This window comes from Suillus fuscotomentosus (genome assembly GCF_016647785.1).
Source record: "Suillus fuscotomentosus strain FC203 chromosome Unknown F5891scaffold_15, whole genome shotgun sequence".
Taxonomy (NCBI): domain Eukaryota; kingdom Fungi; phylum Basidiomycota; class Agaricomycetes; order Boletales; family Suillaceae; genus Suillus; species Suillus fuscotomentosus.
This window is the reverse complement of record NW_024539527.1, coordinates 786,155-800,452: the sequence shown is the minus strand read 5'-3', so window position 1 is coordinate 800,452 and position 14,298 is coordinate 786,155. Positions and strand designations below refer to the sequence as shown.

Sequence of the window (14,298 nt, the reverse complement as noted above, 5' to 3'; positions counted from 1 at the left end):
TTACATATTTTTTTATTTTATGTTGTGTAGTAGATTGAGTTTTTTTGAAAAGCTGCTCATAAATGTATTTCAAAATCATTCAAAATGCACAATTTATTAGGATGCAGCCTGAGGCCAGGAAGCCAAAGGAGGGCGTAGCCCTCCTTGGCTTCCTGTGACGAAGGAACAACACTCATTTTCCTCCCCTGAAGGAGCGCTACGCGCTCCTTCGATTTGTGCCGAAGGCACAACAGGCGTGAGCTCGTTATGCATTAGATAAAGGTAGATAAAACTTTGCCATTTTGTAGTCAAATGTCTGATGTTGCCATCATGTAGCCGAGCCACCCCATTACTACCGTGACATGTGTCATCCGATATCCGATACTTGACCTTGAACGCGTCACCCGCATAAATCAATATCACTTCGCTTCGTCCACCCCCATCATGGTATGTGCATGGTCTATACTCTTTGTGATCTTATTATTAAAATATGTTCTAGTTTCGGAACACGTACGACTCTGATAACACTGTATTTTCACCACAAGGTCGTCTTCACCAAGTCGAGTATGCACTCGAAGCCGTGAAACAGGGATCGGCGGCAGTGGGCCTGCGATCGAAGACCCATGCGATCCTTCTTGCTCTCAAGGTTAGTGGATGATAATTACTACAGGACAGCTCTTCACAAAGAGTCCATACAGCGTTCAACAGGAGAACTCGCTTCATACCAGCAAAAGATGTTCCGCATAGACGATCATGTCGGCATTGCCATTGCTGGTCTTACTTCAGACGCACGAGTACTCAGGTGCTTATTAAGTTTTACAGTGCATAGCATGCATTCTAACTTGACTGCAGCAACTTTATGCGACAGCAAGCAATGGGGGAACGTATGATGTTTAACAGACCTATGCCAGTAAACCGCCTTGTCTCTTCCATCGCTGATAGTATGTGCTTGAGTAGCTCTCGCATGGCTGATGCTCATTTCGTTGATTGTAGAGGCGCAAGTGAACACGCAGGAGTATGGTCGCAGACCATACGGAGTTGGTTTCCTCGTCATTGGTCAAGATCAATCCGGACCCCATCTTTTTGAGTTCTCGCCATCAGGAAACTCGTATGAGTATTATGCCATGTCGATCGGTGCTCGCAGTCAAAGTGCAAAAACCTATTTGGAGAAGCACTATGAAAGTTTCGCAGATTGTATGTGCCGTATCAATCTTACACCGTGTTCATACCATTGAAGTTGTTTCAGGCAACCTCGAGGACCTCATTCGGCATGGACTTCATGCCCTCCGCGAGACCCTCCAACAGGACAAGGAGCTTAACGTGAATAACACGTCGGTAGGCATCATCGGACCCGTGGGTCAACATGAAAAGCCCATTTCGCCGCTAGGCAGCTTCCGGATCTTAGAGGGCGACAACGTAGAGGTATACCTTCAGAGTATGGAGAAGAAGGAGGAGGCACCCGCACCTGCATCCGTACCTGATGCAGCACCAGCGCCTACTGCTGATGAGGATGTACAGATGTCAGGATAAACTAAGATATAATAACAGCCGCCTTCCTATTTGATCAATCACAAAAACTGAGGTTCGAAAGACCCATGGTTCAGATGCATAACATGAAATAATGATAAGGGAGTGGTGATGTGTAGCTCTAGAATGTCGGGTCATGTGTGGGTAATGTGTCTTACAGGCCAGAGACCCTTTGTCTGCATCCCAGCTTTCCTCCACGCTTGTGCAGCTAAGCCTGGCCTACGCAACGATACTAGTAAGTGCACCATCGTGCTCAGAAGAGCAATGCTTCCCGCCTGATGAGCAGCTGCAATGGGTACAGGGACAAGGTATAATAATGTTGCGAGACCCAGAAGAACCTGTACATTTGCCATGGCAAAAGCTGCCGTGACAGATCTGCTTGCAAATGGTGGTAACAGCGCACGGACGGCGGGATCGCCGACTGTAAGCGAAGAGCAGACAAGTACTGAGATACGTAGTCATCGCCTATAATCGAACGAACACTTAGAAGAATACAATATAGGAAAGAACGAAACGTACAAGAACCCGATGATCGAACTGAACGGTAATGGGATTCTCAAAGATATTTCTCCACCAGATGTCAGATCCGTCGGCATTCTTTGCATAGGCGGACGAGAATAATTCGTCCATGGGAGGTGCAAGTCGACCCCCCATGAGCGGAAATTCGTTATACAGCAAACCGGCATCCAGCCCAGCAACAAACGCGCCTGCACATAGACTGTAATTACGTCCAATTGAAAGCCGAAATGAACGAACCTGATAATGCAGTCAAGAAGACTAGTGCACTCAGTCCTTTAGACAATCGAGAAAACCTCTTCACAACCGGATTTGAAAGCACGTTCTGCCAATTCATAGTGCTGAACCCGCTCCACGAGCCACCCCTAGCGTATCTCCAATCTTTAATCGCCGCTAATCCAGTTCCGAGCATCCCTGCGTACAGCACCACGGCCGTTCCGAGATGAGCTGCCAGACGGTACTGAGAAACACGGGGTACTGCGCCCGGCATATCCATGATGGAGTCTTCCAAACCTGATTTCACCATGTACCATCCAAGGAAACCCTGGAAACCGAGGAGCAGTGCCATGCCCGTCAGTTGGATCGGCATCGAGGTAGTGAGCTTCTTCCGGAGACCAAAATAAGCCAGAGGGACCACAAATGTGATGCCGATAAGGCGCCCAAGTACGCGGTGACCCCATTCCATGTAAAAAATGTTCTTGAATTCATCGAGGGTAATGGAATGATTGAGACTGTGGTGCGTTCACGAGATGATCCAAGGAGCAGACATGAAAAGGATGCTCACAGTTTAAATTCAGGTGTAGCCTTGTACTTCTCGAATTCAACGCTCCAGTCCTCCGCATTCATAGGTGGAATGATGCCCGTGATGGGTTTCCATTCTGTGATGCTCAGCCCTGATTCTGTGAGACGCGTTACTCCACCCACTACAATCACCGCAAAAACCATTGCCGATGAGAATAAGAGCCAGCGCCCGACTGCTGGTGGAGCAAGCACAGGTAATTGTGATGCCTGTGCAGCGCCATGAAAGGCGTTCGCAGAGAAGAATTGAGGTTTAAGGGAATGAGGAACAGCTGGCTTGCGCTGCGCGACGACTGAATAACACCTCCGGTAGAGCCATGAGTTATAGAGAGGTGAACTTGTGACTTCCGAAGCAAGGCATGACTTGGGCACTGTTCTTCTGGAAAAGTTGACTGGAGCAGTTGAAAATGCACGCGAAGCCCGTAAGCCAAGATGGGCTCTTGGACGCAGCAAAGCGTTTACCAAGCTCAGCTGCATAGGAGGCCTCAAGCTTCAAGCCCAGTACCTGGACTGGTTAATGCGAATATTTAATGTATGTATGCGGTACTGAAGGACACTGACCTATGGCTTGACAAACTCTGAGAAATGAATACGTCAATCGAATTTATGCACAGCCACAATATGCTCGCCGTTCTCCCGTCCACACCACCACCATGTTAACCTTAAGGAGGGGACTGGCAGCATCACGAGCCTTCCGGAGGTTTTCAACTAAGCCCCATCTGATTCCGCCAGCCAACCTTACTGAGGGAGAGAAGCTAATATATGACAAATTGACCGACAAGTTTTTGCCAAGTGAGCTAGACGTGCAAGACATCTCAGGTGCGACTTTTTTGCCATTCACATAGCTCACAATTAGATTGGTCGATCTTACTGATAATATTAGGAGGCTGTGGTGATTTCTATGCCATCAAAATAGCAAGTGAAGCTTTTAAAGGCCTTTCAACCTTGAACCAGCATAGACTTGTAACACGAGTACTGAAACAAGAAATTGAAGGAATTCATGGGTTACAGGTCAGTCAGGCGTCGTCATCATTATCAGAGGTTTACTGACACACGATCTGATCCCTAGGTCAAGACCATCTCATCAGAATCAGAATCATAACTTGGGCGGATAGTGCTTCTTCGGACACATACCCGTTTGTGTGGTACATACGTATACAAGGTGTTGACGGCATTTTATTTCATTTTAGCCCTAGAAAAATCTCGTCACCGAGAATGATTGCCTTTCAAGTCACACATGCTACACTGCTATGGAAGTCTACATCGGAGCGCTCGTTGCACCGCATCTCTCAAGAAGCAACGGGGTATTGAAATTACTCAGTCTAGAACAGTGGTGAAGCGGTCACTTGACACACCTCCTTATGGCCGTTTTGTAAGAGTTAGAAGCGAGATGGCTTCGCGATTGTAGATTTCGCGATTTGGGTCGTCCCCCACCTTGTGAACACTTGTTATCAACCCGTTGTCAGATTCGAGAAGTCAAAGAAGACTCGTACCTCTTCCCAACTGAATTTCTTCTTCAACATTGTGAAGAACCGTTTATCTGCCTGGGCAGTGCTAGTACGGACATTTCATCAAATTACGGATCTGACGCTCACCTTACGTCTCTTTTTGTAACAAAATAAAATTTCTGTACTGCCATTAACAGCCATCTCTGATAAGGTCTGGACCAGAAGAGGGAAAGCAGGCTCAAAGTAGACACAATCTGCTGCAAGGATCAGTTCAGGAAGAGGAATGTCCGAGGGCGGTGTCTCTCCCCTGTATGGAGTCAGTGCACAGCCCTTTACACAAGTCAAGATTATCTCACCAATTGAGTTCGCGAACGGAGACACAGGACTGCAAATTGTTCAATGACACATTTTGTTGCATGATACCCAGCAACGGGCTGGAAGAATTATTGCTTCACTAGCTGAAATAAACAATAAGGGACGAACGCTTGATCAGTGATCCAAACTGTACCACCGAGTGCGCCTGCTACAAGACCAACTAATCCCGTTCCACTGCCAACTTCTACAATATTCTTGCCTTGAAGATACTCGACGCCTCGAAATGCGATGTAATTTGATAAGACCTGCATTGCATCAAATGTCTCGCTCTAGCATTAAAAAAAAGAACCCACCTCACCAGCCGGCCAAGCAATGCCACCACAGCCATGAGACGCATCAACCTTGAGTGATATCGACACCAGCGGAGAGTCCACAGGAAATGTCAATCTGATCGTCTCACCGAGGATAGATCGTGGCTGCGAAGGTACGACAACAGTATCTTCATCATCTCGAGCGAAGTCGCTGGCGTCGGTCCTGAGATGTCGCAAGGGATCTGATATGTCAAGGGCTTCGTCTAGGGCAATCTCGTTTAAACGAGTCGTTGCTGATTCGGGTGGACTCTCGAATAGCAGCGATGTGGGTTGGGTTGTAGCCATCATAACTGCCCAAGATGATACGTAAAGTTAGATATTCGGCTACGATTTGAACCTTGAGCTTGACCCTGACGAACGTTATGATATCTTACAGAAACAGTCACGGTCAGGATCGTCTGTCAGGTGACACGTAGAATGATATTCAAGTTGTCGGTCCTGATTTGGTCCTGATTTAGGTTCCCGCGGTCCTGCTGTTTAAATTTCAAGTTTGTTGAACATTGTGTGACCGCTGGCACCAACTTGAAGACTATCCGGTGAACATGGATCCGCTACATAGTAGTACGGGTCACCGTCATGCAGCAGCTAATTATGAACCTTTTCCTCGAACTTCCTGCAACGTTCATCAGCTCGCTGTCTACTTTGATGACCGGACTCACGGGAACAGACCAAAGTGAGTAATCTACGCACGCGATCATCATCCAGGAACCAACGTGATTGGCATCAGAGCACGAAGCCATGCAATTATAAGTCATCACAAGTCGGTGTTACGCCAGTGCCGCAACTACTAGACAATTTGGGAGTCGCTTCGGCAAGATGCGTTTCCTCAGTGGCTTGGCCGAACAATTATTGATACCTCTATTGATAGCGTTCCGATCCTCTTCATTCCCTGCTTTCATGACATTCGCAGAGATGCAGTCACCTCATGCAGACAATCTCGCACCTCTCCCTGTCTTTTCTCGGCGGAAGACACCTAGGTTACGGGGACCACGCCCATGCAGCTGGCTCCAAACGGGGATAGCAAGAGAAGAAATTGAAGGGAACTGGTCATGGACACATCGGCAGGCCGACCTGTCCAGAGTATCAACAATATGCTCCCACACCTCTAGCGACTCTACTTCATCCAATCAGTCCAGTATCACTTCCTCGTCCTCGTCCAGCGCATCGTCATATAATGATGATACACCAATTTCGACATGTGACATATCGTCGCGCAGACATAAACGTCGCTCTCGACGGCAGAGACCATCTGGTCCGCGCCCTCCCTCCCGTCCACATTCCCCCAGTTCTCCCATGCGACCCCTACTTTCTATCAATACGTCAGTATCACCCCCCGTTCCCCTTGAGGACCCTGTCCTTCCGCTGCCCCTGGCAGAGTTCCCACATATAGCACCGACTGAACCTACGACACCCGTGCCTCTGTTACCCCCAGCGATTACGTTTTCACCTTCAGATTTACTTGATTGGGATGCAATATTTGAGGTATTGGCTTTGGAAAGCATACCATAGTTTGAGCTTGGAGGTACAGTTCATTACCAGCATCGTAACGACAAGCAAAGAGGCTGACTGCTTCGTTGGATAGCATTTTAGACCACAGATTCTCGGACTCATGTAGCATACTTACACTCTTATTGACACACGGACACTCCATTTTACAATCTCATGAATTAGTCTTTCTTGCAATCTAATAGGTGGCTCGTGGTGCTTTCTCTTTTACATGATCTCTCTTCCACGTTTCTTTTGACGAGAACGTGGGCGTTGACCAAAATTTGTACATTATAACATGGACTCGGATGTGTAAATCAAAAGGAACGAATACGATCGTCTTTCTAAATATTGGTGTGCCTAGCGGGAGACTAAATAACTTGCGGAAGACCATGACGCTTTTAATAACGACTCAGGTCCTGAACTAACTATAGTACCAATAGTACTAATAGCTACCAGCAGCTCATGGCTTCAACACTAGATTGAATATATTACAACACAAATAATTGAACTTAAGCTTGAATTAACCGAGTCAACCGAGTCAGGGAAAACACGGGGCGCAGCCGGTGGTGCTGCGCCCAGTATTTTAATCCCCCATACTATAAGTCAGACGTGAATACGTCACTGGCCAATGCCAGGAATTACAAGTGTACGATGTCTCCTTCGGTGTTATCCCATGGTGTCGCCACTCGATTAAATATATAACTCACCATAGCCAGTTGAAAGTGAATATGTTAAAATGCATAGCAAACGCTGGGCGCAGCGCCATTGCGCCCCGTATTTGTCTTGGGCCCTGCTGCGAGTCAGGTACAAATCCCTGGCCAACGGAAGTGCAGGTTTGTCTGCTATTCATAAATTAATATGGGACTATACAACGATATTGATCACATATGAGGCCTTGAGGTGTGAGCCCTGGGGGTGAGGACACCATGAGGTGTGAAAAGTAAATCACGGTGGACTGTCGGGAATATCTGAGAGGTAAGTGGCTGCGCTGTATGGAAGAGACAACGGGATTCAAAATTTAAATAGATATGCGAGGCAGGAGACGTGCGAGAGGATATGAGGCACAACCAGGGTGCAGTCAGTGAGAGACGTGGAGTTGAAGCGGTAAGTGACATCTATGCTGTGAGAAAGTGGCGGCGCCACCGGTGAGCGCTGGTCTGAACGCACGTGACTTAGTCATTTTGACAATTGTAGCCTGAACATAGATGCGGCCAAATAAAAATTCATTCATCCTATAGAGCTCGGGATTTGAGTCGGGAATATGTCAGATTATTCTAGGCAACGAAATTGTAATTGATATAGGGATGAGGGAAAATCGTGGGGAAAGTGCCCAGACTCCAATCAATTTCAGGGAAGTCTGTGTACACGGGAGACTGAATTACAATTTTTTTTTTTTTTTTTTTTGATTCCATTTCTGTCCTTTGCAGAGCGGAGCTCTATGTAGGACAATTCTGTCTGGTCTAATCTAATCTAAACTATTGGGACCCCTTGTGTCCCTTGTAGTACCGGGTGCGCGAATGCCCTGGTGTGAGGCGTGCCTCCACCAGTCCGCCGTTCCCGCCGGCCGTTTTAGACGCGCCACCCATTTGAATTACAAATTAATACCGGGCCACAGGATGATCAATGAACGTTAACAACGGTCTCATGGCGAGGATGCTATTAGCACCTGCTCATAGACATCAATATGTACATACCAAGTACACAGAGCAGACATTGAAATTAGACTGTGGCAGGTCCCCCCAGGTAGAAGCCCGTGCGCAGCTTACTAGCAGACTTTGGAATCATGGTAACTGCGCACTGGCACAAAGTATCATCGTGGGAATGGCTCACCCGCCAAAGTACTAGTGCGTACACTGGCAAATCTTCAGGCTTCGGCTACAATCTCTATTTCGAGAGACCACTGGATTTATTGCATGCAATCTTTAGCACGGTCCAGAGTGGAGTTTCACTGCCTTGCATCTGAGGCTATTACTTATATATAGCCTTGATGTTATCAGCCCGTACTATCGACGCCACAGAGACTGCTTACTGAAAATGCGTCAGCCGCTGGCTGGGTTACTCTTGATGCTGCGATAGATTGAATACTTACATATAGATCTCCTCTGATAGTTATCTGTAAAACAACGACACGATTGTCATGTTAAGCGTTAACAGTATGTGAGCAGTTCTCATGTGCGAAAAACGAGTGCTACAGAGCGACTGCGACCAGGAGTCGGTTGGAGGTATGATGAAGAGGGAACCACTGTCTTCCTCCTATTTTTTTCCGGGTATGTATGCCTAAGGAAGAAGGCCGCAGTGGCGCAGCCCTTCCTCATAAGACTGGGAACTCGTGTACTTGATGGAGTCCATCCTTGTTATGGCAGTTGCACTGTTTCAAAGCCAATCGGGACTCGGCAATTGAATTTCAAAAGTCACGTGCAAGCTCATCCTTGATCCGTGGTGTGACTTAAGTTTTGGCCACCAGTACCGCATCTTTCAAGCTCAAGGTTTGACGACTGACTCAGAGAGACTAGCTACGTTTGACTTGGTCTTCCCGGCTTTTGCAGGATCCCATAAGCATTTTTTTGTTCACAAAAACACAGGATCTTCCCTAAACTTTCACGTCACGGAATCCGTCTAGGTTCCAGTGTCCACGTCATACTGAACTCCTGGCGCTCGGCATCGCATATAGTTGCGCACAGGAGGAGTCGCCGCCACCATCATCATGTTTGCCTGAGGCTTGTTGGAGACTGTTAGCTCCGAACCTTCATGCCTCTGCCTCGTGGTTTCATTCAACCCCGCTCAGAGCCTCGAGGCATCCTCAGGCTTCTGATGCACCCCTGAAACAGATCTCAATGATTTTTCCGGTCCCTCATCGATATGGAATGCTTTGGCTTCTCTTTAATTTACCGCGTTTTGAACTTTTCCATCTCCTCTGAGAACGGAAGGGGTGTACGGGTTGATAAGGGAGAGCGGGATGGTGCATCTCTGGTGCATACCCTGCACGTGTTATCTCTGATCGATAAGATCTATGCACAGGACCCCGACGTTTTGGCTCAAACATACCAAATATGCGAAGTCGGGAGGACATTCAAAGCTATTTTTGCAAAAGAGTGAGTTTTTCGCATTGCCAATCTTGTAAAATACAGTAATTCTTTAGACGCCCGAGGTATTCCGATCATCGGAATGGGTCTCCTGGCATTGCTTTGGGCTCCAGGTGAGCTGTCTGTCATGGAACATTGTTGCCCAAATCGTCCTCAACCTTGGCAAGATAACTAGTGCAAGCGTTGCAAGAAGAATTTATATAAATTTTGCACAAGCCTCGTCCAGGCTAGTCTCTCCTTACTGCGAGTCACCGTGGGATTCAGATACTTGAGATAGTGACAATCGTTTCAACTTGCCTTCGAATTTTTATGCCTCACTATTCTCTTTTGTGTCTCAGGCCATATTTCTAGCAACATTGCAGCCACGAACTCACTTACTGTCCGCGATTTTTTGATATCAACTCCACCAAACAACCTCTCTTTATATCACAGTATGTCAGTATCTGATCGCAACCCATCACAACCGACAAATCATCTCCCCTAAAGCACAACTATGGTTTACTATGCGTACGTCGATGACGTACGTGCAAGAACCACTCTTCAATGCCTGTGATACCACACTGAACCTTTTTTTAGATCAGCGACGGCTCCTCCCCACGATACATTGCTGTTTTCGCCAGCCGTGCAGTCGCCGATGAGTGGTGGCGTGGCGTGTCCACTTCCGCCAGTACGAAGTACTCGGACAGTATCAGACGTGTTGCCCCCCAGTTCTTTACCCACGACGTCAGCAAAGCCAGTGCTGCCTCCCATCACCGACACCCAAGTTGCATCTAGTTTTTTTGGCAAAGTGTTTTTCAGGCTACTGCCAAGTGATGTCGGATTTAGTGTCATTCCGATTCTAGATCTCGTGGATCATGTTAGCGGGAACTTGTGAGTCATTTTGTTGTAGGTTCTTTCATAACTGCTCACAACGATCATGTTAAAGATTTTTCATCCGCTCCAAAGTCTCTCCTAACGAGTATTGGTACTGTCCTGGATCGTCGACAGGCAACGTCACGCCTAACTCCAAAGTCTATGTATCGTGTACTGAGCGGACCCGCTTCCGGGTCCGCCTCATCAACGAACGCAAGGACACTACAGGGACCATCATGATTGGCTCTGACGACATCGCTATTACCTTAACTTCCACCAACCTATCCATCAGAGTCTCCCGCAGCGGCCATTTGATCGTTTCGAAAAACCCTGAGCTAGGGCTGAAGTTCAGTTATTTTGTGAACGGATTCGGGGTGGCGACTCCTTTGCTGGACAACGAGGGTCATCGCGAGAATGTAAAAGAACTCTTCAAGACGGATGATGGGGAAGAGTGGGAACTCGCTTGAACTGGTGTCATTTGATGTTGACAAAACACTTGCATATGCACGCGAAGTTGGCTTTTACTCTTATGATAGAAGCTACGTCAACTCGTTCTGCAAGTACAAAAGCATGCCAGATGATGACATCATCTGGTAGATATTTCTGGCAGTCATAATCTTGTGATGCTAAAAGCAAATATCTGGCTCAACTAATGGGACTTTCAAGTTGAGCAACTTGACTTTATTCAAATGTAAATACACTCGGGAGCGCAGGTGAGAAACTCATAACGTGGTCACTCGCAGACATTACAATATTGGGCGGCTGTTGATTCAAGTCTGACGCGGCACATTGAAGTCCTGGACAGACTGTCGGTGGTGGTGCAGAAGGTGCGTTCGAGAAGCGGTTGGGGTTAATACTGATACTGATGACATAGATAGATATCTTGCGACACATGGGTGCTGTCCACCGTCGAATTTCAGTGGCACGAGGAATGTCGGCAAACCACTTACACAGCTTAGAGTGCCACGCGCTACGGTTCAGAGGGCTGGTGAATGGTAATAACAAGTTCTGACTGTCAGCAGTGGAGTGCTGATTATTCGATCGATGGCATCTCGGTTGACGGTTAAGTATCCGCTAGGACCTGCACCTCTTCGTCGGACGCGTAATGCCGGGTCAGGACTCAGGTACGTTTAGGCGCCTCGGATATGATGGAAATGATGACATTTTTTTTTTTTTGTCAATCAATTGATAAAGATCAGCAGACAGACAGACAGAGCCAAATTGTGGTACGGTCTGGGTGGCTCCGGGTTTGTGCAGCAGTGTGCACCGGGTAACTATACCACCATGTTGGTGTTACTCATACTCACGATATTATAATCAGGCGGCTACAGGCAACAGGAGTAGATACACGCGGACGATCGGTACATGTTTTCCTTGTCCATATCTAATTCTTCCGATGAAACGCCTCCTAGCAATGATGGAAGACATGGCTGTAGTCAACTAAAATTCTAGTCAAACTCTATGTCACTGCACACCTGTTGTCTCTCTTCTGTTGTTCCGACTCGGACTCCTCTCAAAGGGTGCCGTTCCGTGTTTCGCGTTCTGCCTCAGATCACGACGAACGAAGCCACGATCCTTTATTGGTCTACCAAGGGACACCGTGCCAAGACGAAAGACAAAGAGCCTAAGTCGAGGCATTATTTGGATGCTACAGAGGATGACAACCTGGACCAGGTTCAATTCGAATGTTTCAGATCTGATTATCTGCCGGCCTGACTCGGAGTCTTTATATACATATAACTGTCTCATGTAAAGCTGCTATAATTACAAGGTTGTTGTCTTGGTCTTGTTTACGGATTTTGTCCGACCTCCACGTAGCTTCCGTTTTTCTCGCATTGATTCCGCCATCGATCCAGTTGTAAGATCAGCTAGTCACGAGAGTTGAACGTGTACCAGAAAGTTGGATAGACCCGGCCGGACCCAGCCGGACTGAGCCGTCATTTCCAAATTCTTAATCTTTCTTAGACATTCTGCCAACGTTCCGCTGAGTTCTGCTTGTCGTATACTTGCCTAAACCTTGAGCAGGGAACACGCCTACACCATGCTAAACTTGCTAAACTAGCCAATGCTACTCTTATTTTAAGGAATTGAAGAACATAGCATCGTACAGGATCCGCCACCATCAACACTGTCTATGACCGTGACTGTCCATGTGTTGACCTCGGGGCTCGAGGGAGTTTTGGGACAGTTGGGAGGCTTTTAACGGCGCCTCCAGTGCTGTGGCGTCATGGCTCCACCGTGTCTCTGCCAAGTGGATCAAGGCCAACCCCAGATTTTCATCTCAGCTGGTATCTTCGGTGGTGATCTGAACTATCGGCGCCCTCTTTCCGGTCACGCACGAGGCCAGGTACAGTGCACTTGCGATGCCGCGGCCAGGTCTTCGTGGAAGAGACCACAACCTAGTTTGAATTGTACCGATATTGCAATCCGGACCATAGTTCCTATCTTCCCACAACCCTCGAGGTTATCATCAGTAAACCGGTGAGTTCTTGCTGGGGATTATGCTGATTATGGTGCTTTTACATGGTCATATATTGCTTTATATCACTTTATATTACAATGTGACGAAAACCTTTCCTATATATTACGATATATAACGATATATGACGATATCTTCTTCTCACAGGTTCTCTGATGCCATGGTGCACAAGCTTACGATAGATACTACTTAAAGCCACTCCAGCAGTATAAAAGTGACTTCCATTTTGCTCCCTGAGACTTCCACTTCCCCAGCGCTTCCTTTATTATTGTTACAAAACATGGCATACTCCCCATACGACGCCTATGACTCCTACGACGACTACGACTCCTACAGCCGTCCTCGCAAGCAGTCGTTTGGATACAGAGCGACCACTCCTGTCGGTGGCTACCCATACGATCCACGGTTGGGAGCATCGTACAGTGAGCCAATGATGCGCGGAGAGGTGCCACACTACTTATTCATGTTCGTTGTCATTTGCTCATGTTTGATTGTGAAAGCGCTACTCTTCGTCAGCCTACCCGATGTACCCGTCCAGCCGTAGCATGTACCGGACACCCAATCACAGTGCGAATTATCTTCGTAAGTCTGGAACTTGGACGCATTCAGACAGGCTCTGACCTTTATTAGCGTATGATGATATGGACTACCGTGCTGGGACTCCCGGCCTCTATCCCCCTGTCGTGCAACCCTTAGCAATGGGTAGACCGCGCCGGGCATCATCAGTATCTTACTCACCGAGGCCGCCAGCATTCGGAGACGCCTTCCGCAGAAATAGCCCCCCTCAGGTTAGATTCAAGCGTAAGGGTGCCTTCCGGAGCGGAATCACCCTTGGTGAAGCACAAGCCAATGTTCGATTGGCTGGACACGACTCATACACCTTCAATGACCTCGGTGTTGATCACCGAGGCAAGATCTATGTGAAGATGTCGGTGAGTACAGTATGGATCTGATCTCCAGCTAAAGCCTCAATTGTCCATCTCAAAGTGGCCTGGATATTCACCACTCAATTACGAGATACCTGTTGATGGCTATGGGGGTCTCATCGACCTTCAATCGTTGACACGCAGAATCGGACGTGCGGTTTCACATTATCTTCAGGTGATTATTCAATGGTATCTTTTCAGTATAGAGATTTCTCATGCACTATGTACATAGGCCAACATCATCCCTATACCATGGGATCGTATCGAGCTATCGCACATGGAAGAAGTCAGCATGGGTACATGGCATCTCAAGATGACAACAAATTGAACAATATCCTGTCCCGTGCGTAACCGCCTGCAGCGAGAATCTCTCAGCGTACTTTATTATATATCTGTCCTTGATAATCTATTCATACTGCAGCTACACTCGGGGATGCCTGGTGTATCATCATCTCTGCGCCTTTCGAGCCGTGCTCAGTTGTACAACAGATCAAACCATGTGTGTATCATATTACG

At 47.5% G+C, this 14,298-nt stretch overlaps 7 protein-coding genes across 7 annotated transcripts; 5 read left to right on the top strand and 2 right to left on the bottom strand.

Moving 5' to 3' along the window:
• Positions 1 to 340: 340 nt before the first annotated feature.
• F5891DRAFT_1142969 (nucleophile aminohydrolase) lies at positions 341 to 1,573 on the top strand. Its single transcript, XM_041364939.1, has 6 exons — positions 341 to 426; positions 479 to 625; positions 678 to 781; positions 832 to 920; positions 973 to 1,173; positions 1,226 to 1,573. The coding sequence occupies exons 1-6, from the start codon at positions 424 to 426 to the stop codon at positions 1,507 to 1,509; spliced, it is 828 nt and encodes a 275-aa protein (XP_041228550.1). The 5' UTR covers positions 341 to 423; the 3' UTR covers positions 1,510 to 1,573.
• Positions 1,574 to 1,640: 67 nt separating this feature from the next.
• On the bottom strand, positions 1,641 to 3,297 carry F5891DRAFT_978416 (cytochrome oxidase assembly protein-domain-containing protein; the record flags this gene model as incomplete). The annotated part of the gene is made up of 5 exons (XM_041376792.1): positions 1,641 to 1,927; positions 1,953 to 1,971; positions 2,026 to 2,213; positions 2,263 to 2,753; positions 2,807 to 3,297. The coding sequence occupies 5 exons, from the start codon at positions 3,295 to 3,297 to the stop codon at positions 1,641 to 1,643; spliced, it is 1,476 nt and encodes a 491-aa protein (XP_041228549.1).
• A 131-nt stretch (positions 3,298 to 3,428) lies between these two features.
• On the top strand, positions 3,429 to 4,032 carry F5891DRAFT_1142965 (bola-like protein). The gene is made up of 3 exons (XM_041364938.1): positions 3,429 to 3,639; positions 3,704 to 3,831; positions 3,890 to 4,032. Exons 1-3 carry the CDS (start codon positions 3,474 to 3,476, stop codon positions 3,920 to 3,922), a joined length of 327 nt encoding a protein of 108 aa, XP_041228548.1. The 5' UTR covers positions 3,429 to 3,473; the 3' UTR covers positions 3,923 to 4,032.
• A 147-nt stretch (positions 4,033 to 4,179) lies between these two features.
• F5891DRAFT_948222 (putative methyltransferase-domain-containing protein) lies at positions 4,180 to 5,239 on the bottom strand (the record flags this gene model as incomplete). The annotated part of the gene is made up of 6 exons (XM_041374791.1): positions 4,180 to 4,254; positions 4,314 to 4,364; positions 4,416 to 4,575; positions 4,625 to 4,702; positions 4,752 to 4,912; positions 4,937 to 5,239. The coding sequence occupies 6 exons, from the start codon at positions 5,237 to 5,239 to the stop codon at positions 4,180 to 4,182; spliced, it is 828 nt and encodes a 275-aa protein (XP_041228547.1).
• Positions 5,240 to 5,530: 291 nt separating this feature from the next.
• On the top strand, positions 5,531 to 6,463 carry F5891DRAFT_1186112 (uncharacterized protein; the record flags this gene model as incomplete). The annotated part of the gene is made up of 2 exons (XM_041366648.1): positions 5,531 to 5,627; positions 5,823 to 6,463. 2 exons carry the CDS (start codon positions 5,531 to 5,533, stop codon positions 6,461 to 6,463), a joined length of 738 nt encoding a protein of 245 aa, XP_041228546.1.
• Positions 6,464 to 10,018: 3,555 nt separating this feature from the next.
• Positions 10,019 to 10,844, top strand: F5891DRAFT_1186111 (uncharacterized protein; the record flags this gene model as incomplete). The annotated part of the gene is made up of 4 exons (XM_041366647.1): positions 10,019 to 10,045; positions 10,102 to 10,192; positions 10,254 to 10,395; positions 10,451 to 10,844. 4 exons carry the CDS (start codon positions 10,019 to 10,021, stop codon positions 10,842 to 10,844), a joined length of 654 nt encoding a protein of 217 aa, XP_041228545.1.
• Positions 10,845 to 13,554: 2,710 nt separating this feature from the next.
• On the top strand, positions 13,555 to 14,110 carry F5891DRAFT_1127515 (uncharacterized protein; the record flags this gene model as incomplete). Its single annotated transcript, XM_041364186.1, has 3 exons — positions 13,555 to 13,788; positions 13,844 to 13,957; positions 14,015 to 14,110. 3 exons carry the CDS (start codon positions 13,555 to 13,557, stop codon positions 14,108 to 14,110), a joined length of 444 nt encoding a protein of 147 aa, XP_041228544.1.
• Positions 14,111 to 14,298: the final 188 nt, after the last annotated feature.

Excerpts from the sequence above, each read along its gene's own strand:
- F5891DRAFT_1142969 (XM_041364939.1), top strand. Across the intron at positions 782-831 it reads TCAGACGCACGAGTACTCAG|CAACTTTATGCGACAGCAAG; the intron begins GTGCTTATTAAG and ends ACTTGACTGCAG. Across the intron at positions 1,174-1,225 it reads CTATGAAAGTTTCGCAGATT|GCAACCTCGAGGACCTCATT; the intron begins GTATGTGCCGTA and ends AAGTTGTTTCAG.
- F5891DRAFT_1142965 (XM_041364938.1), top strand. The coding sequence starts at position 3,474 with ATGTTAACCTTAAGGAGGGGACTGGCAGCATCACGAGCCTTCCGGAGG. Across the intron at positions 3,640-3,703 it reads AGACGTGCAAGACATCTCAG|GAGGCTGTGGTGATTTCTAT; the intron begins GTGCGACTTTTT and ends TGATAATATTAG. Across the intron at positions 3,832-3,889 it reads AAGGAATTCATGGGTTACAG|GTCAAGACCATCTCATCAGA; the intron begins GTCAGTCAGGCG and ends TCTGATCCCTAG.